This window comes from Ascaphus truei, chromosome 13 (assembly GCF_040206685.1).
Source record: "Ascaphus truei isolate aAscTru1 chromosome 13, aAscTru1.hap1, whole genome shotgun sequence".
NCBI classification, from domain to species: domain Eukaryota; kingdom Metazoa; phylum Chordata; class Amphibia; order Anura; family Ascaphidae; genus Ascaphus; species Ascaphus truei.
The window spans coordinates 2,614,236-2,636,408 of record NC_134495.1 but is presented as its reverse complement, the minus strand read 5'-3'; the positions used below and the strand labels follow the sequence as shown (position 1 = coordinate 2,636,408).

Here is a 22,173-nt window from a genome sequence, read left to right as displayed (position 1 = left end):
AACATGTCTCTCCTCTTATTAGAAATATTAAGGCACAACAATGTATTGATTTAGAGGAGATGCAGAAACTACTTTGGATCTTAAGAGTTTTATGAAACTCCTAGCAATTGTATTTGTGAATATCCGGAAGAATGGGAGCCGGCAAGACAGAAAAAAGGAGACAGACAGCACATGATTCCAATAGTACAGTAACAATTCATAGTTGGATGCCCAATTCACTTTAAACAGCGCACATGGATAATGGAAAAATGTTGCCTTTATTTGCAAAGGAACATTTGCGCTGTTTAAAGTGAATTGGACATCCAACTATGTATTGTGAGTGTTATTTTATTATTGGGATAGCGTGCGGGGGTCTCTCCTTTTTTTTTTTTTTTTAATGTTCATTGGTTAGAAGTGAGATCACACTTAAAAAACGAGTGCCGTTTCCCTATTTTTCTATGAAGAAAGAGAAAGACCTAACCTATGATATTTATGTTGTGCTAGTCTACAAGACAGAGCATGTAGCTCTCAAACTATGAGAACTTGGGAAAAATTGGACAGCTCTATTACTATTGTCTGAAGAAGGCTAACAAAGTACCATGCGAACCTCTAGCTCAGCTAGGTACCACAAAAATAACTCAAGAGGAGCTACCTTTATACATGCTTGAAGGTAAAAATCAATATGTGGAAGATGTCCTAAAACAAAGAGAAACAATATGAAGTTGCCTCGATTACAAAAAGTACACTTTCTGTACTTCTGACAGCTGGGAAATTAGGGTAACCAACTTTCAAATAACGGAAGAAAAGCTCTTGGGAGCTCTTGATGACATTGTGGAACAGCATGTGGCTCCAGCTCACACAGGGGTGGTGGGTATATTCTTGCCATTACCACAGAGCAATTGTTTTTATATGTAACCCCAAAATATATTAGTTACTGACCTATGGATACTAATGTGCTAAGCTATTAAGTTTGAGTCTTTCATCTCCTTGTAGCTAGTGTAGTAAAGGAGGGGGAGGTTTAGGTGCCATGGTATAAATAGAAGTACCCTAACTAGCTAATCTCAACTCTCTTCAGTTTTATTTAGTGTTGTTCTTTCTAGTCCTGTAACTGTCCTATACAAATACAATATTATGGAGAGCATCAGTGACAGGAGCATTCAGAGAAGGGGTCCCGTGAGTTAGTCAGGACTAGTGGCCAGAAAACCACCAGAGGACTGGACAAGAAGGGTAATTAGGATACCCTAATTATCTCAACTGCGGAATGTATGCCCATATCCTAGCCTCTGGGAACCATCATAACTCTGAAAGCAAGGGTGTAAAAAAACATTTCTTGCAAGCCACACCATGTACTCTGCTCCATGCAGACCTGCTGTTTCAGGCCAATGGTATCTGAGGTCTGTAATTCGCCCCACTTCACATTTTTCCATATTTTTTATATCCTTACTAGTTATTGTACCATAAATTGTACAGGTATTACATAAGCCATTCTCTCCAATTAATCTCTTAAAACTATTTTCTGTGTTTCCTCCCAAAATGTAAAATCCTTAAGGAGTTTATTTTATGGAAGGCAACTTTAGAAGCTAGTGACAATAACTTGATGGGCAAAATGTTCAGTCAGTACTACAGATGTTGCATCATGTTGTGGTGCCTTTGCATGGATCACATCTATATGAAAGACATTGTCTAACTCCTCCCAACCAGATCAGACATGAGGTTAATAGGTGTCACCATGTATGATTTGCATATTCTGATGTTGACAAAGAGCAGTGAAAAATACTAGTGGTTGTACCTTCTGTTCCAGGTGCGCTCTGCGGAGGGATACCCTCTGCTCCAGCTTCTGCATCTCACGCTCATGCTGTGCCTCCGTCTGCATCTTGATCTTGCTCTGGTAAGCGTTCAGCAGCTCCATCTCCTGCTGAAGCTGCTGCCTTAGAGCCTGGCATTCTGCTTCTTGAGCCTCATCCAGCCGCAGCTGCAGCCACAGCAGGGGAAGGACAGTAACATGCAGAAACAACATGGCCACAGACCAATGTTGAAACGCAGGAGGTACAGATGTACCAAACGCATGGAGGAAGGAAGAGATGAAATATGGTGAGTATTAAGCATGTATGTCAAACTACGATTGGCTTAGCAGACACTTATGGCCAAAAGTAGAACTACTAGTTTAAGTATGCAAGCCTATTAAATATATTTGAAATTATGAATCAAAATGTTAAAAAAAGAAGATGTTACTTGGATGTGTTCTTTTCTCCAACACATTGTTTAGAGACTGAGCAGAACAACAACAAAAATAAAAACTTTGTAAAAAGGAGTTTACATGGTCACTGCTCCTCATTTGCAAAGGTTTGACAATACAACAAAGCCATACATCTGAACTTCCAAAAATGATAGCTATGTAAAACTAAGTTTGTACCTAGCATGCTTACTTCAAACTGTTGAGTTGGGATCTCTCGTAATTGCTTCTCAACATTGGAAATGGTATTATTTTAAATGTTGTCATGCTACCTTTTCAACATTGTATAAGAAATATCTTGGCTCTCAGTGATTTGTTATATATAGGTTTATGAATAATTATTAATCTTTAGGTTAGAAAATAGTTTGTACCTAGCACAGATTTGATGGATTTTAACTTGGTGATCTTGTGATCAATACTTTCAGTGGCAGAGGAGCAAGCTATGCATTGCAAAGCGTAGGAACCGGAGAATCTAAGGCTGTTCAAATCAAAATCATGGACATTAAAAGCTTTCTGTATTTTGGCTACCCATGAAATGACACTATCCTGCTGCTATTGTGCAAAGTTATGGCATTCCTCACACTAACCTGAGCTCCTTGCAGAAAGCATCTTCTTACACATAACAAATCAATACAAATTGAGCAATTACATACGTCTTACTGGCCAATGTTAAGTTCTACTAGAGTAGAGTACAAAGTCGAGATCTACTTAAATCTTAATATCCTTCATAACCATGGCACACGTTTGTGACATACATAGTTGTAAAGCGTCTTGTAGAATGATAAAACATTTTCATGTTTGTATAATAATAGTATTAAAAAACAAAAAGCTTCCAAGCAATACAATTTACTTTTCAAAAATATATTACTTGTGCAGAAAGTACTTATACCCTTTAACGACGCCAAAGCAACATTGTATAACATGGTGAAGGTCACTAAAGGCACATGTATCCCAAATGCTGCTCTCCTTACCGCCTGGGAGGCCATCATTTCATTGATGCTTTGCTCATACTGTTCAGCCAGGATGGCCAATTTGCGCGTCTGCTCGTCCTTCAGGGACTTGAGTATTGTCTTGTGCTCACACTTTGGGGATACCTCCAGCTGGTGATTCTTCAAGGCCTTGTACTGCTTCGTCTGCACTTTGCATGTGTCCTGAAACTGCTTCTTTATCTGCATTTCCATCACCTGTGGCATTAGGGGTTGAGTGAAAGCAAAGGGAGAAGAAATTCAGGAATTTTACTAGGATTAATCCCAGTGCCCCTTCCCCTTCTGAGCAAAATGACAATCTATAAATTGTCAAATCCTTTGGAAGGAAATCTTGTATAATTACTTTTATCGTGGTTTTTAAGATAAGGGATATTTTTCTACGGCCTTTAAAATCAACCTTCAATGGAGTGTACTCTACTGTACTGCTGAGAAGGTGGGTAGCCGTGTTGGTCATTTCTTCCATGTAGTAACAAAGGAGGGAGAGTAAGGGGTATGAAACCTTTTATTGGACCAACAATTAGTTGATATGTTTAAAGATTTCAAACCTGTCAGGGTCATTCATCGGTGAACCCAACGAAGGACCCCGACAGGTTTGAAAGCTTGCAACATATCAACTACTTGTTGGTCCAATAAAAAGGTATCATACCCGCTCCTCCCTCTCCCTCCTTTGTCTCTACTATACTGCTAAATCTATTTCTGGATGCAAACATGTATTGCTTGTAAAAGGTACATACTCAATACTTTCATTTTTATAAGATTACATAATCTTATAATAATGACAAATTTGAGCCCGAGTACATTTACGAGCCATTTAAGATAACACAACAGCAAAGCGATTTTTGGAATTAAAAAGGGAATACAAATTGAAAGTTCCCCAATGCTTTAGGTCTTTTCATAAATGAATCCCTTATACATATTACATCATCATACTAGCCTGACATTAATATGTGCTAGAACTGTAAGAGTTCTCTTGTTACAACAGTCAGGGTATTGCACACCAAAACTAGTATTTCCAGTCTAACCAAGTCATCAGATCTTCATCCACTCCTCGTCTTCTAACTGTAATTTCCGTGCATTGGAGAGCTAGAAATACAGTACTGAACTCAAATCTGCTCTGGAGAATATAGAATACAATACATTTATATAAGTAAAAAACAGTGAGAGTATTGGCAATCAGAACATTCACAGTGAAAAAAATGTTTAATCGAACTTGATTAAACATTTTTTTCCACTGTGAAAGTTGTGTGCACCAATCCTTCAAACTTTTTATATTCACCCGTTTGTGCATCCGGGCCAAACCCTACTGTAATCGTGAGTGCCTTCCAAAGATTGTTTTCTATAGCAATCTATATAAATAAATAAACCTATTCCTAGGCTTTCCTCAGAAATCAATAGCAGTGTTGGCAAAAGAAAACATCATCAATATAGCAGTCTATAAAATTGCAGGGCACGTTTGCACATCTGTATGAAGAAAGATTTCAGAGTTCATAGACCGTGAAGTGCCGTCCAAACAACTTCGCTGAATTGGTCTGAATCTGAGCAGACAATATATCCCTATACACTTCAGAATTCATCCGGCTGCTTGTGTCACATCATCAATAAACACTAGTGACCCAGTGCCATTGTAAGCCATGCATGCCTATGCCATCAAACTGCCACCGTCGTATTTTACAGATGATGTAGTATGCTTCGGATCATGAGACATTCCAAGCCTTCTCCATACTTTTTTCTTCCCATCATTCTGGTACAGGTTGATCTTAGTTTCATCTATCCAAAAAATGCTGATCCAGAACTGGGCTGGCTTTTTTAGATATTGTTTGGCAAAGTCTAATCTGGCCTTTCTATTCTTGAGGCTTATGAATTGTTTGCACCTTGTGGTGAACCCTCTGTATTTGCTCTCGGGAAGTCTTCTCTTTATGGCAGACTTGGATAATGATATGCCTACCTCCTGGAGAGTGTTCTTCACTTGGCTGGATGTTGTGAAGGTGTTTATCTTTACCATGGAAAGGATCCTACGATCATCCACCACTGTTGTCTTCCGTGGACGTCCAGGCCTTTTTGCGTTGCAGAGCTCACCAGTGCGTTCTTTTTTCCCCAGAATGTACCAAACTGTTGATTTGGCCTCTCCTAATGTTCCTGCTTTCTCTCTGATGGGTTTTCTTTTTTTTTGCAGCCCAAGGATGCCCTGTTTCACTTGCATTGAGAGCTCCTTTGACAGCATGTTGTGGGTTCACAGCAACAGCTTCCAAATGCGAATGCCACACCTGGAATCAACTCCAGACATTTTACCTGCTTAATTGATGATGAAATAACGAAGGAATAGCCCACACCTGTCCATGAAACAGCTTTTGAGTCATTTGTCCAATTACTTTTGGTCCCTTGAAAAAGAGGGGGCTACATATTAAAGAGATGTAATTCCTAAACCCTTCCTCCAATTTGGATGTGAATACCCTGAAATTAAAGCTGATAGACTGCACTTTAAGCCCATATTCATAATTTAACTGTAACTTGAATTTATTTTGGTACACAGCCGAAATAACAAAAAACGTATCAGTGTCCAATTATTTCCGGACCTAACTGTATATATTATTGGGATTTTTTTCTATTTTTAATCTGTTGCGCTATTGTATTTTTTCTTTTTTTCTTCAAATCCATACCTACCTGGACGCGAGTGCGCTCTTGATCTTTTACTCTCATCACCTCAGTGGACTTGGACTGAATCCACTTCAGAAGCAGCACCCATTGCAGGACAGTACTTATTTATTTTTCTTGGCATTTATTTATTTAATCCCTTTATTTATTTACTCCAGTATTTGCGCTCGATTCCTTGTTCTCATTGATATAGATGCAGCCAGACTTCCTGTCACCAAAACCACGTGAATAAAAGTAAAAAAAGATCTGAGGACAGTAAAACATGTGACTGAGAGGGGGCCTTTCCAAATGAGACCCCCCCACAGAGCATTCCTCGCTGCCGGGGGTGGGGGGGGAACTTGCAGCACCAAGAGCACAGAAGCTGCCTATATTTGTATAAAGATATAGATCGATCAATCAATTGAACGTGTGTTTGAACGTTTGACCTTGAAAACCCTTTCATATATCCAAAATATTTGAGAAAACCAACATCAGAACCAATTTGTTTATATATATATGATTAACCTTTAGATTCTTGGGTTGCTGCCGGAGCTCCATGACGTGTTTCCGGTGCAACTCTCTTTCCCTGCGCTTGTTATATTCCAGCTGGTTTTCCAATTCAGTCTGGTGCTGCAGTCGGATTAGGTCCATCCGAAGCTTCTGCAGCATGTGCAGCTGTCGGTACTCCAGTTCCCGAGTGGACTCGTCGTGCCGGATCAGCATAGCATGCTCCATTTCCTTCTGTGTTCTCTTCTTATTGAGCTCCTGAATAAGGAAACCATGGTTAAATGTAAGTGCTGACAGTGGACCTATGAAGATACATGATAGCAGTCATAGAAACATACAATTTAATGGCAGATAAGCACCACTTGGCCCCCACCGTGTCATTCCCTTTTCCAATCTGCTGTAAAACCTTACACTCCATTTGATCCTTGACTTTCTTTTGCATTTAGGAGCCTTATGTTTACCCCACGCATATATAAATCCCCTTACTGGATTTTACCCTACCACCTCTGTTGGAAGGCTATTCCACTAATCTACCACCCTTTCTGTAAAGAAGTCCCCCTAGCCTGCCACCCTCCAGCTTCAGAGAATGACCTTGTTCTAGCACTGCTCCTTCTTTGGAATATGTTCCCTCCCATACTTTGTTGAATCCCTTTATATATATTTGAACGTTTAAATCATACCCCCTCTCCTCCAAGCTGTACATATTACGGTCCCGTAGTCTTTCCTGTTATGTCTTATGTTGCAATCTCCAATTTACTTGCATCCTTCCGGAGATAGGGTCTCCAGAATTGAACACAATGCTCTAGGTGACGTCTCACCACTGATCTATAAAGTGGCATCACACCCTCTTTCTCCTGCTACTCTCCCTATACAAGCTAACATCCTGCGGGCTTTGCACATAACTTTGCTACATTGCTCACCTACTTTCAAGCCTGCTGAAATAATGACTCCCTTTCCTCTGGACTAGGTGACATTATCGTGCCATTAATCCTGTATTCGGCCTTAGAGCACCTGTTCCAGTATAGATCCCGGAGGTATTCCACTGGTTACCTCCACCGCCTCTGATTGTACTCCCTTTACCACAACGGTCGCCAATCCTTCAAACGATGTCTTATCTATTGTACCAGCTTAGAGTACAATTACAAACATTACAACTTATTATCAGTTTTATATGTGGGACAGTGTCAAAGGCCTTACGAAAAACCAAAGTAAACCACATCTACTGCTCCATCCTGATCTATTACCTTAGACACCCTTTAAAAAATAAAACATAAAACAATTGCATTTGTTTGACATGATCTTCCCTCAGTAATCCCATGCTGCCTGGGATCTTCCCTCAGTAATCCCATGCTGCCTGGGATCTTCCCTCAGTAATCCCATGCTGCCTGGGATCTTCCCTCAGTAATCCCATGCTGCCTGGGATCTTCCCTCAGTAATCCCATACTGCCTGGTATCTTCCCTCAGTAATCCCATGGTGCCTGGGATCTTCCCTCAGTAATCCCATGCTGCCTGGGATCTTCCCTCAGTAATCCCATGCTGCCTGGGATCTTCCCTCAGTAATCCCATGCTGCCTGGGATCTTCCCTCAGTAATCCCATACTGCCTGGTATCTTCCCTCAGTAATCCCATGGTGCCTGGGATCTTCCCTCAGTAATCCCATGCTGCCTGGGATCTTCCCTCAGTAATCCCATGCTGCCTGGGATCTTCCCTCAGTAATCCCATGCTGCCTGGGATCTTCCCTCAGTAATCCCATGCTGCCTGGGATCTTCCCTCAGTAATCCCATGCTGCCTGGGATCTTCCCTCAGTAATCCCATGCTGCCTGGGATCTTCCCTCAGTAATCCCATGGTGCCTGGGATCTTCCCTCAGTAATACCATGCTGCCTGGGATCTTCCCTCAGTAATACCATGCTGCCTGGGATCTTCCCTCAGTAATCCCATGCTGCCTGGGATCTTCCCTCAGTAATCCCATGCTGCCTGGGATCTTTTAGGTTGTGGGACTTTCGATAGTCAGTAATGCTATCTTTCAGCAATGTTTCCATTCATTTCCCCACTTCCAGTCAGCTGAATAATTTCAAATGTAACTCACTACAGCCCACTGTTCCCTTCAAAACAATTAATTAGCCAGGGAATGTTTGCTACTAAAATGAGAACTTCCAATAACATGAAACCAGTCCTAGTTCCTCACTGTATTCTATATAAATCAACTCCTGTGCAAAAATTATTTTCAAAAACACTGGTGGAATGGTTAAGGATGACGAAGCAGAGGGTGCGACAGAACAGACCAGAGGTGTGCAAATTGGGGGGCGCGAGATTTTCTGGGAGGGGGGGAGGGGGCGTGGCACTTACAAAGGCCCCATGCTTTTCCCCAAAGCATTTAAATGAAATGCTGTGGGATCGCACGAAAGGCCTCTGTAAATTCCCTTACCTGATCTCTGGCGGCTTCTGGCGACGCGTCGCCAAATGACGTTGTGACATCAGAATCGCCGGTGACAAGGTAGGGGGGGGGACGCAGACTAAAAGGTTTGTGCACCCCTGGATTAGACCATAACACAAAAACTAAGTGCAGCCAATGATGCCATCATGATAAAGAGATGCAGTGAGAAAATTCCTACGTAAATTCATCCAGGGAATACCTCACGGATGTGCTGCTGCTCCACCTCGTGCCTCTTAATCATTATCTTCCTCTTGAAGAGTCTGCAGTTTTTCTCATAGTACAGTCTCTGTTGGCTAAGGAGCTGAGCTTCTTCCTCAGCCTGAGTGTGCTGGAGGTTCTCTTTATGCTTTGATATGCGTTCTTGCTTCTCTTTCTTGGGCGTGCTATGGTCCTCATTCATCTCCTGAGCGTTGAGTAGTAGAAGAGAGGCAATCAATGATGTTGAATACGCACTTTGGAAGAGGACACTGGATGCATTCTCTTCCATGAATTACAGGTGTAACAAGGACAAATGGAAACTGATTTTTTTCAGCAAACCAGGAGTTTGAAGTAATTAATTATTGGTTTAACTTTTGGGTAAGTTACAATGGTTGTCTACGGACTCAAAAATTCTAGTTGCACATTGGTACATTTAATTATTAACCCATTCTCACGCCTGTTTATTTGTAATGGTCCTAATAATGACTCTTAAATTGTCATTATACCTCTTTTATATGATTTAACTAAAATACCAGGTGCCCATAAACTTTTGAAAATAAAAAAATGGTATCTATTCCCTGTCTTGAATACTATTCCTCCTCCCACCGCCCCCTTTCTGGATATCACACCCATTGCTGCACATGCCTCTTTAATCTTTTCCTTGCAAATCTTGTACTGTTTCTTCTGACTTTCTAAGAAGGATGTTAAGTCTTTCTTTTGTTGGGTGACTATCTGTTGCTGAAATCTTCGCTCGTCCGCTGCAGCCACTTTTGCCTATGATGAAAAAACAAAACAAAAGAATGTAACAAACTAGCAGACTAATTCTATTTCAGGAAGTCATTCGAAAATAACAATCATATTTTTGTTTGTTGTGGCCTGGAATATGTTGCAGTTTGGTTTGCAACCACGAATTGGAGTGGGAGGGATTGCTGCCTAAACCTTTAAGATGTTCATGGGACATCACAAAATCTGTCACTCATGGTTCTTATTACATTCCCTTAAATCTGGAGTAGATTGGAGCCGCAACTCTTGGGGAGAGATGCTTTTGAACTCCCGACATTGGGGTGTAGTCCATGGCCATGTAATTGCTACAGGAGTTATATTGGCCTGGAGCCAGTATGTCCGGGTCACTGTTGCCTTGGACATTCTGGCACTAAACGAATTAACAAGGTTAATGCAAATATTTATCGTGTGATAATGGGGTGAGCCTCGCATACGGGATTCCCGAAAGTTACTTTCTGAGTAACAGGTATGGTGTGCCCTATTATCGGAAACAAAATCAAACTACCCATTTAATATTAAAATGAAGTAATTTTTTTTAATAACATTGATTGAAGCATAAATCTCCCCCCTAGATTGCCAACTGATGGTACAGTTTACGAGCAGTTTTGACAGCCGAGTGGGGAGACAGGTTCAGCGTATCCATGACAACAGACTGAGCCCGATTGCTCCATTTCTGAACATTGTGTGCATTAGATACTTATGGTAGCAGGATATTCGGGTGTGCCAATTTTGCGGAGTGAACATTCATTTCACAACCATAATTTAGAATATGGGAAAGGGTGCTCTTCTTGGCTAATTTTGTGGGAAAGAGGGCTGTTGGGACAGGCACCGCACAACACCAAAACAGCAGACAAGAAAGGTGTGTGTGTTTAGAAACTACCGATTAGAGAGAAACAACCTTTCCCCCCCCCCCCATTTCTTTACAGCAATGCTAGTTTTTTAAAATACACCTTTATTGTGTTCTAGGAATGTTATACTATCTTAGGGCTAAATAATATTATTTTATTGTTCATTCTTTACTATGAATTCAAGTGAAACGTGTCCATTTTCTTTTGATAGTTTAACGTTAGATTTTTTCATAGCCTTCTAAATTTTGTGACATTTGACTTGGGGTTGAGACGTCATGGTTAAGGAATCACTGCTCTAACGGACAGGGTCTTCAAGATGCTCATTGTCACTCAACAGTGAGCAAGCTTGTTGCTAGAAGTAAAGAATTTCCATCTAAATTTACCCACCCCGAGATCATGAAAAAGCAACTTTAGAGGAGTGTCTTCCAAATTTTACTGATAGAAAAATTATATTTTCTATTGATCGTAAATTGCATTTCTCAAAGACTTTGCGTGACTCTTAGAAATGCTTAAGTCAATTATTAGAACAGAGGTTGGATAATCAAATGCTGATTTGTTTAGGCTCAGAATTGGAAAGTTTGACTGGTCACTTGATAATCAAAATAAGTGAAAAATGGTGGCTAGAACAGTGCAATGAGTTTTGCAAAGAAAAATTGCGGAATTACCAAGACTGACCATCAGTTATTAAAAGGCAAGAGCTGAAAGAGAAAAGTCATTCTTTCTATGGTCTATGAATAATTGTAGGCACAATGAGTCACTATACCTCCACAAGCAGAGTATTTGCGTGTCTGCTGAATATCGTACCAAAAGTACTATATCTATAATTATTGTAATGCTCAGTTGAAAGATGAGAGCTAGGAATGTATAATGACAGTTAGCTGGAACCCATGTTCTCAAGAAAACAAACTATGGGTTTTGCACCCATTGAATTAGAATGAAGGTGTAGATGACTTTGCTGTGGGTTCATCGTTTCCTATTGGGAATGAGGAATTAGACCGTGTTTAAGGCCTAAAGACGATTTTATCTACTTATGGATTTCAACTTACAGGGGAGGGAAAGTTGTATAAATGAATGGTGTTGCATTAGAATGAACATATTCATTCACAATTGTGAACTATACCAAGAGAGATGTGCAAGAAAGTTAGCAGTTACAGATATCCTAATGAAAGAAGAGGGTGCTTAACCTAGCCCCCATCATTTATTTAATGTCATCTGAGGAAAAAAATAAATACATCTCGAGTAGGCTGTAGAGGAGAAAGGTAAACAAAGAGGTGTTTTAGAAAGTTGTCACGGTGCCACATTTGCCTCCGAGCTCAACTTCTAAATAATACTGGTCTTTAAGAACATTAGTATTATGACCATCGGTCAAACTTTTTACTTCAACTAATGAAGTATCAAAAACAGTGGGTGGCATTCAAGATGTTTGTATTGTCTTGCCCTGGTGGGCTTTGGCAGAGTGTAATAGGACAATGTGTGTTTTGTATCAACTTGGATGCTCATTTTGGAGGCCATATATAAAATATGAAGAGTCAGACAGTACTACGTAAACCAATTCAACAAGGGTAACCATATTTATAGTTACCCGGGGATCAGATGGCCCCCCTTCAAAAGTATATGTGGTAAATATTATATGGTACCCAGCACTTCAAAACAAGGCAACACTGAATGATTTATAATCTTCAATCTTATTTTGAGAGATCTTTTCACATAAGCCAAAAAGAAAAAGATATGACAACAACTACATTTAGCCTTATTGTGTGTGGAAAATATCTAAAAGAAATTGGCAAATTCAAGAAAATGTACAGATCTGTATGTTTGGGATCACTACACTTATTGGTATATTTATACTCAGAAACAAAACAAAAAATCTACATATTTAAGGTAACATCTGTATAGAGAGCAGCAAGACAATGTTTAGAAAGCATCAATGATGTTCATCCAGAAACTCTAGGTTCTTTTGCAAGTAAAAGATACCTTAAATGGACTTCCTTATGCATAAGCCTCCTTCCAACTCAGGATGTGGTACCCCATAGAGCATGCTATAAACATTTATCTAAAGCCAAGTCACCATAATATACAACGTCAATATATTTCAAGTTGATGTATCGCCAAAAGCTAAAGCTACTTATTAAGGTCTGCTTAGCGCTCAGTGTTCAGCTGGAAAGGAGATGTAATAATATATTTTTTTAAATGTATAGATGGCTCTGAATTCAGATTTAAGATTATGCTTTATGTACATGGCCATTTACAGTTTGATGTGGTTGAAATTAGCAATAGACACTTCTCGTGTCTAAAACTAAAGGGACAAGTGTCATACAAACATTGCTCAGCAGACATAGAAATTATTGCATGGCTAACTCAAAAGGAGGTCTGGATATTACAAGTGATGCATGGCTAAATTATGGCAAACACTAGAAAACTCGGCATGAAGAAATTCCTTGGACATGGCATCAACCAGAACTTGTATGTCTGTAGATCCCAAGAGACCCAATTTTTGCGCACACGGTTATTGGGAAAAGCTACCATCTACAGGCGGTTTCTTCCACTCATTACACTAGCATCCCTACAACGATAAGAAGGAAACTACTGCAAGCTTATAATAAACCGTAAAACATTTTTGTTATGGGGGAGTATGGTCAGTGACTTACCTCTTTATCTATGCCCACAAATTGCCTCTTGGAAAGCTTTTCCAGCTCGATGGACGAGTTGTTCGCATGAGTCTCCACCTCCTTCTGCAGCTTAAGGCGGTGCTCGTCCATCTCAGCCTTAAGCTTATTCTCCAGGGCGATCAGCTGCTTCTGGTGCTGGCGCCGCATCCGCTTATATCCTGACATCTGTTCCCGCAACTCGTTCTCCTGCTCATGCTCATGGATCTGCCTTGTAACCTGTGGACAAAACCAACATTTGCATTTCTTAAGTCAGAAGTTAGGCTCCTCATGCAAAAACATATGAGATGGTGGGTGGTAGCGATGCGTATAATTAACACCATTAAATAATCCATTCCTTCCAAGTTGATTTGCCCCCTTTAATAGTAGGACTGTTTGGACAGGAGTTTAAAAAGTTCCATATTCATCCATAATTTACATACAAGATTGCATGTAAAAAAACGCTCACACTCTAATCACCGATTTCTAAAACGTAGAGGGAGACTTTAGCAATGCCAAAAGAAAAGGCTGACACTGGTAATGAAGTGATACCAACAATACTGTACATTGAATCAAGGCATGATAAAATATTAGCTTTATAATCATATTTGGCTTACAATTCACTCAAGTTTTGGTAAAATAGGCCTAAAAAACCCCCATGAAAAGGTCTATACCAGCGTTGTGCAAAGTGGGGGGCGCGAGATTAACGGCAGGGGGCGCGGGGTTTACAGAGGCCCCGCACGCTTCCCGAAGGCACTTAAATTAAGTGCCGGGGGAGCTGCAGGGCCTCTGTAAACCTACTTACCTTGATTCAGCCGGCATCTGGAGACGCGTCGCCATGGCAACGCGGCGCCATTATGTGATGTCACGTTGCTATGGCAACGTGACGTCATGATGTTCAGACGCGGGGAATCAAGGTAAGGAGGGAGGGGGGCGCGCGGAGAGGAGGACATCCGCCAGGGGGGCGCAGGGGAAAAAAAAAAGTTTGCGCCTCCCTGGTCTAAACTACACTGTAATTTCTGATTATATTATACTTTGTGTCTTATTCAGTAATTACTACAGAGCAATAATATTTTATATGTGCCAACCGCACATCAACTGTTTTATATGTGCCAACCGCACATCAACTGAAAGACCAGAAGCCTGCAACCACAGTTGACTCTCGTTTGTGAATAACTCCATTATTGTTGCCGAACACCTGTCAATGGAACAGGTTTATCATCTACTTGGTGAAATTACTGGTTTCCCCTTTTACTTCTTTTTAACCAGTCTTGTTTTCACAACTGCACATTCTAATGTCTGCACATTCTAATGTATGCCCATATAGAGTCTATAAGCTGCACATTCTAATGTCTGCCCATATAGAGTCTATAAGCTGCACATTCTAATGTCTGCCCATATAGAGTCTATAAGCTGCACATTCTAATGTCTGCCCATATAGAGTCTATAAGCTGCACATTCCAATGTCTGCCCATATAGAGTCTATAAGCTGCACATTCTAATGTCTGCCCATATACAGTCTATAAGCTGCCCATTCTAACGTCTGCCCATATAGAGTCTATAAGCTGCACATTCTAATGTCTGCCCATATAGAGTCTATAAACTGCGATATTCTGAAACCCTGACCTGTTGGGGGGCTTGAGCACTGGAGTTGAGCCCCCATGGTCTAGATCAGTGATTTTCAATCTTTTTTCTCTCGGGGCACCCCTAACCACAGTGCTCAGTTGCTGAGGCATAACCCTATAACAGGACAGGGTCACAGAAAACACAAAACAGACATACAGAGGCAGAGGAGACAGATGGTCAGAGGGGGCAGGTAGCCGGAGGGGATAGAAACAGAAAACACACACCAGGACAGTCACATATACACGCAGGGCAGAGACAAACACCTCTCTACTGCCCATACTGCTTCCTCCTCCTCTGCTTGGCCACACCCCAGAGGCCCCTGACACCGCCTCCTGATTTGCTACTGCTGGGTAATGCAGCCAATCAGGATAGAGGAAACTGCCCTGCGAGAATGGGGAAATCCCGCGACACCCTTTTGATCCTCTCTTAGAACCCCAGGGTTCCAGATTTGGGAAACACTGGTCTAGATGAAAGAATTTCAATATTTTAAAAACTGCCAAACTCTTTAGAAATCTCTTCTGACTGCAGAACCCTTTCGTAGGCCCCTTAATCTAGTCATAATCTCATATTGTTCTGTACTATCACCACAAAAGAATAACCTTTCTGTACAGATTACAATAAGGACCGTTATCTGAAACAACTCAAACTCTATCAAAGAAATATTAAGCGAACCAAGATGCAACACATTAAACTCATCACTCACAAGACATCATTCTGATTCCATGTCGGACTGCACAACAGAAATTACTGTTCTTTTCTGCTTGGTTCCATAATACCATGTTGTTCAGATGAGACAGGTTGTCGAAGGGACAACAAAGAAGAGACATGACTTTTAGTGAACCGGCTATTCGTATGAGTTAACAGACATGGAAGCGGTTTCCTTTAACGACTTTAGTCAATCTGGTAATCTTGAGATATATATATATATATATATACAGTATTCGACAAACCTATACATTTGCTCGCCCCGGGCGAGTGGATTTAACATCGTGGCGAGCTCCTATTGGCCCAAGCAGCACACGTTTGGTACTAGGTGGCGAGTAGATTTTTTTGTTCGGCGAGTATATTTTTTGGTGATTTGTCGACCACTGTGTGTGTGTGTGTGTGTGTGTGTGTATATATATATATAACACACACACACACACACACACACACACACACACACACACTTACTTCCAGGTATAAACTGAAAAAAAGTTTATTTCATCCAAGATAAAAAAAAAACACAGCACAACGTTTTGAACCATACTGGTTCTGACTAGCAGGGAGAGTTTCATTTGCAAAAACCCGACAAATAACTCCAGTGTATTCCAAGTTCCATAAACGGACATTTTTTTTTCAGTAAAGACCCTCTATTGACAATAACCATACCCATATGCACACCACACCTTATATGCTTTACATGTAAATTCTTCTTGCTGATATACTATATTATAAATGAGTTTATGTAAACAGGCCTGTAAGGAGTTTTTACGTATACAGTATAAATCTTTAACTATATAGAAAAAATTGAATTGCATAAAATTAGCATATCAGAACAGATAAATGCAGTAAGTATGTAACCATTCTGTTTCCCTCAAACTCAATGCTTTATTCAGGGGAGAGCAAACTTTTTATCCATGAAATTTCTCGGGCCCCCCTGCCTGATATAATCAATCACATGAAACAAAAAATCTTTATTAAACGGTATACAATGCAAATACAAATATGTCTAAATACTTATTTCAATAGCTCGCGCTTGCAAAATTAGGCTGCGTCCACGCTGCCGCTGAGAGCGGTGACATCACCAACTCTCCAAGCATGAGCACAGGGTGGCCTACATAATTTTACAAGCACGAGCGGGGGGGGGGGGGGGGGGAATGGATCGGGGCTATTTCTGTGTGTTTTGTGTGGCTGAGTGTGTGTGTGTGCATTGACTGCTGCTGAGCGCGCTTCAAAGTAAATTTTGTTTGTCTCCCCAAGCACCAAACTTGGGAGAGCGTACGCCCCCCAGTTTGCACACTGCTACATTCAATCACAACACACACAGAATCACAACACCGACACAGCACACATACTCAATCACAACACACACTCAATCACAACCAACACAGACAACACACACAACCTCAATCACAAAACACAACACCCAATCAATCACAAGCAACACAGACAACACACACAATATCACAACACACACACACAATCATAAGTCACAGACTTTCACCTGAGGGGGGGCGGGGGGGAGAAGTACTACTGTAAGCCTGCTCCTCCTGTCCCCCGTGCTGCTTTAAACTGGGACGGGTAACACAGGAGGAGGAGGGGATGTCTGTGTGCAGGGAAGACCCCGCAGCAAGCACACAGAATCAGCAGCACGGAGCCTGAGCTTCTTGGCCGCCCGTGCACAGCTCTGCCCTCTTCCAGGTTTCGCTGCACGCAACCTGCGCCCCCCCTAAATAATCTTGCACCCCCCCAAGGGGATGTGCCCCCCAGTTTGAGCACCGCTGCTTTATGTAATTGCAGAGAAACAACTGAAGTCCCAGCTCTAAAGATGCCAGTGACAGCCAGCAGAGCAAACCAACTACAGATGCAGGAAACTACTTGTGTGGGTTTATTTTGCCAGCTGAACATAAATTACATTTTACATATTTTGTATATATTGTCCTTGATAGAGAAGATCCTAGAATGTGTTTATTTACAACTAAGCAAAATGGTGTTGGTGGGTACAGTTATTTAGCTAGTCGTCTTTCCCATTAAATAAGAATAATAAAATAGTACATTTATGGTATCTTACAGCAGGGGTTCACAAACTGGGGTGCGCAAGATTTGCTTGGGGGAGTGGGGGTTGTGGGGCGGCAGTTACAGATGCCCCGCACTTTTCCCCAAGGCATTTAAATTAGATGTCGGGGAGCACGCGGGAGGCCTCTGTAACTTCCCTTACCTGGTCTCCGGCATCACCATGATAATGCAACGTCAAATGACGTCAGAAGACGCCGGATACCAGATAAGGGGGTGGGGGGGGGGGTTGACTGAAATGTTTGTGCACCCTTGTCTTACAGTAAAGCCTGGTCAAACGGCAATAATAGTCTTCCTCTCCTCAGTTACTACTATGCCTTCTCTGTGGCAACAGGTCCCCCAATACAGGTCCTACCCACATACCAATCATCTCGTCCTACACCCTGCCCCAAAGGCTCCACACCACGTACTGCTAATCACTCCAAACTCATCCCCATTTCCCCTCCCTTCCCTACCCTTTTCCTGTGCCATATGGAATGCGCGTTACGTGCTGGAGCGCGTGCGCACGGCACACGTGCTGAAGCGGCCGGGGGTGAGGGAGGGGAGCGCGTCACACCGCTGGAGCGCGCTCCTTTCCTACCAGGGGAGGAGAAAGGGGGGGGGGGGGGAGCACACAAGAAGTCCTGGCGGCCCTGTTCGCCACAGTTTCAGTGCCAATTCGCCACAAGTGGCGAATGGCGACAGGGTTGCCCACCCTGGCTCTAGACTTTCACCTGACTCATGCCCTACATTTCAAACCAACTCTTCAGTGTTTCCTTCTCTGGTGTCTCCTCCTTTTCACTCTCTCTTTCTGTTGGATTTCCAAGAAGGCCCTGTCCTTAGCTCTCTGCTCTTCTCACTACACCACTTTGCTTGGTGAACAAATACAATGTTTTGGCTTTTAGTATCATCTTTATGTCGACTACACCCAAATCTCTCTCCTCCCCCTCTCTCCTGTTCTGCATCGCCAACAGTCTCTCTGCAATCTCCTCCTGGATGGTTCATCCGTTACCTGAAGTTTAACATATCCAAAACAGAATTAAATATGCTTTCTCCCTTCCATTGCCACACCAACATTCTCCCTCACTATCAGCAACACCACAATCTCCTCAACATCTCAAGCCCCGCTGCCTAGGGGTCATCTAGGGCCGCGGTGCGCAAAGTGGGGGACGCGAGATTCGCTGCAGGGGGCGCGGGGTTTACAGAGGCCCCTGCGCGGTTCTCGAAAACATTTAAATTAATGCCGGGGGAGGTGCAGGGCTTCTGTAAGCTTCTACTTACCTTGTTTCAGATGCTTCTGGTCACGCGTCGCCATGGCAACGTGACATGACGCCAGGACGTCTGAAGCAAGATAAGCAGAGGGGGCCCCGAGGAGAGGGGGAAAGACGGCAGGGGGGCGCATGGAACAGATAGCGCTCCCCTGATCTAGCGGGCTGCCTCTAGAATTCAATCTAAAACCCTAGTAATGACTTGAAACCACAAGTACATACCTAAATGTTCCCTTCGTTCTGCCCACGACTCTCCTCTCACTGCTGCCTACAACACTTCTCCCGTGCTTCCCTCTCTCTGGAATTCCGTTCCGTGTACCGTCAGACACATCCCCATCTTTCAGATGTTTAAAAACTCACTTTTTCAAGTAAGCCTACTCGCCATACCTCTAACATCCAACTTCTCTCCCTCTCCAACTCCATAGGGACTAGCTGTGTGGCTTAACCAATCTCCACCCTATATATCCCCCCCAAAACCTTAAGGCCGTGCGTATAGTGCCCGCGACGTGCGACGTCGCCCAAAAACAAATACATTGCAGCCGCGTGTGCTTATAGTAAGCGCGACGGCGACAATGCGACGGAGCGACGTCGCTTTGCGAACTTTGGAAGCTGGAAATATTTGATTTTTCAAGGGCTGTCGCCTCATGTGACAGCCCCATAACAAATCAAATGCCAGTATGCCTGCGACGCCGCCGCAAAGCGAAATATAACTTTCGCTAGTGGCGATGTCACCCGTCCCGTCGCCGGTCGGGGGCACTATACGCGCAGCCTAATGGATTGAGCTGTCAGACTGAGCCATATTGAATACACAAATAGGTTGAAGAGAGCAACCCAAAAGACACCTGACTGCTCTCAATAAACTATGTATTAACTCTGGTATAGTAGCCGGAAATATTCAATCTGTGGGACAGTAGTATCCCAAATAGCCACTCCAGTAACTATAATAAAATATTTTATTAGGTATACGTAAACGACAATTCAAACACACACATACATATAAAAACAATTAAAATAAAGAAAGCCAATACCGAACATATACCACACTTTCCCTTTCAAGGGCTATGATAACCTATTTTACCCTTGTGAGGTAGAAAGACAGTGTGGTATCAGTAGTATGGAGATGAAGGGAATCTGAAGAAGGAATCATTTCCGAAACGCGTTATTTCTGGTCGGCTGTGTGCAGGAGGTTTATACACTAAAAGCCATCGTAGCTGTCACGTGTCTCCATGTCGCGGCCCGGCTACTGGACGCAGAAGCAGGAGAACACCACGTCAGACCAGACCCAGATAGCTGCTAGGAGCTGAAGTGTTTTATCTATTATGTGTGTCTATGTTTACTTTTTTATGTAATAAAAACGTATATTATTTGAACTTGCCGTCTATATTACCCTTGCTGGGACGGCACATGGGACAAGGAACAAGATCTGTGATCGTGGGTTAACACTTTGGGAACTGAAGATCCCTGAAAAGATACAATTTCCTAGGAAGGGGCTCACACATGGCCGTGTGACTATATGTTTATAAACTTACATATACCCATCCCATCCCCTGATCCCTGAGTGAGGTTTTGCTCACTGCAGGGCTGTTACCGTCTTGAACAGCGTTTTATGTATTCAACACTGCCTGACTGATATTGTGTCATATATCTTTATATATCTATTTCATATGTGCGCTCACCACCTCCTCCATTCATGGTACCAGTAGTAGTCAGCCACTGACAAATTGGTCTCTAGATGGCACGGAATCTGTGATCTAATGAAAATTAACGCCGTATAGCCTGTGTGCAATGTTTAGTACACGAGACCTGGATATGTGTTGTCAGTTGACGCTTTATCTTCAGACCAATAACCAATTGATAGCATATTAATCTATTAAATACCGTTAGACATGCGCATGGTAACAACAGGAGTATACATTGTATGCATGGCCAAAGCAGTGCATTGATATACAAGCGTACATATATGGATCAGTATCCCTGGGAGCAGCTTCAATGTGGCTAGGACACACGCAAGTGGCCTGTTAGCTAGTATTGCTCAGAGGCGTTCTGCCACAAACTGAAAGTAGCTATTCACTCCGTGTAGCCACAGTGTATATCAAGGTTGTATAATGTATCTGTCTGCTTCACTAGAATAGGATACAATTGATCAGAGTGTACCGAGTAGTCACAACATACCCATGTGTAGATAACGGATCACAATAAAGTGAAGAGTATACAACCTGATCCAAATAGTGACACCATGCTGCTGCACGCTAACTTAGTCCGTAGCTTTCTGCACCTGGCGTCAACGGAATTACGTCATAGAAGCCCGACGCACGTTTCGTGTCTACGTGACACTTTGTCAAGGTAAGAGGTGTGTCCTCACTGTTGTTCAGCCTACCTTTTTATACCTAATCTCTGGGTGTATGCTAATTACTCCTCTGCCAATCAGAGGGAGGGAAGCAACCCTTCAGTCAGGCAACCTGTCACTGCTTAGTGGCGGGTTCATAACAGTTATACATATAACTGAAGTTAGATAGCAGAGGTAAAGTCTGCCATATCATTAAAAAGCTTGATGGTGAACATTATTCTGTATGAATCTCAAGGCATAGGTAGATGTGTGCGATATCCGAAATCCCCAACTAAATGCGTATAAGCTATTACGCAATGAGCACTACACTGGCCATTCGTTGCGCGCAATACACAGGGCATCTTAGTGAATGGGTAGTTGAGGGCATCAAACTAGTCCTAGTGACTAAATCACTGCAAAGACCCATATGAGAGGAGGTGCCTAGTCCTGTCAGAGCCAGCCCTTCTGTGGGTAAGATTCTAGTCATATTAGGTGGTAGGTGAACCACTCATCTTAGATGTTTAACAGTAGAACAAAATGTGTAACTTGGATCTATATCTCTCTCCAATCTAGTGCCGCAAATGATTAGAAGATGCACCATACATTAGGCAGGGACACAATCCCATGTCGGAACGCTAGTGGTCTTGCCCATCATTAACACAATCATAACACTCCTGCAAATGAGAATTCGTACATGGGCGACCAAAACGCTCATAGTAGGTATTGATCAACAATACAGCTGGATATTGATCAATTGAGACGTACCCCAGATAGATGGATAAACAGTTCATCACAATTGTAGAGAGTGTAGGATTGTGCTAGCCTTAAGTAGACCAGCCCCTATTGGTCAATGCTGGTCCCATGAGTTTAGTATTCGGCTATATCTGAAATACATAATTGAGCAACCAGGGTTCTCATAGTGGATTAATTCCACAGCCTAGTCCACCCAGTAATC

At 42.3% G+C, this 22,173-nt stretch overlaps 1 protein-coding gene across 17 annotated transcripts in view; it reads right to left on the bottom strand.

Moving 5' to 3' along the window:
* Positions 1-22,173, bottom strand: part of TAOK3 (TAO kinase 3) — a 159,737-nt gene that overhangs the window by 2,512 nt on the left and 135,052 nt on the right. For 16 of the 17 annotated variants that reach the window (XR_012787695.1, XR_012787697.1, XM_075568080.1 and 13 more), the window contains 6 exons: positions 13,248-13,484; positions 9,614-9,742; positions 8,970-9,173; positions 6,355-6,594; positions 3,184-3,396; positions 1,769-1,951 (listed from right to left, as the gene is read on the bottom strand). Coding sequence is in view for 15 of the 17 variants with exons in the window: in XM_075568080.1 (XP_075424195.1) it covers positions 1,769-1,951; positions 3,184-3,396; positions 6,355-6,594; positions 8,970-9,173; positions 9,614-9,742; positions 13,248-13,484 (1,206 nt within the window). In the remaining 2 variants the exon portion in view is untranslated. The remainder of the gene's footprint in view (positions 1-1,768; positions 1,952-3,183; positions 3,397-6,354; positions 6,595-8,969; positions 9,174-9,613; positions 9,743-13,247; positions 13,485-22,173) is intronic. The other variant, XM_075568085.1, reaches the window with a different exon arrangement.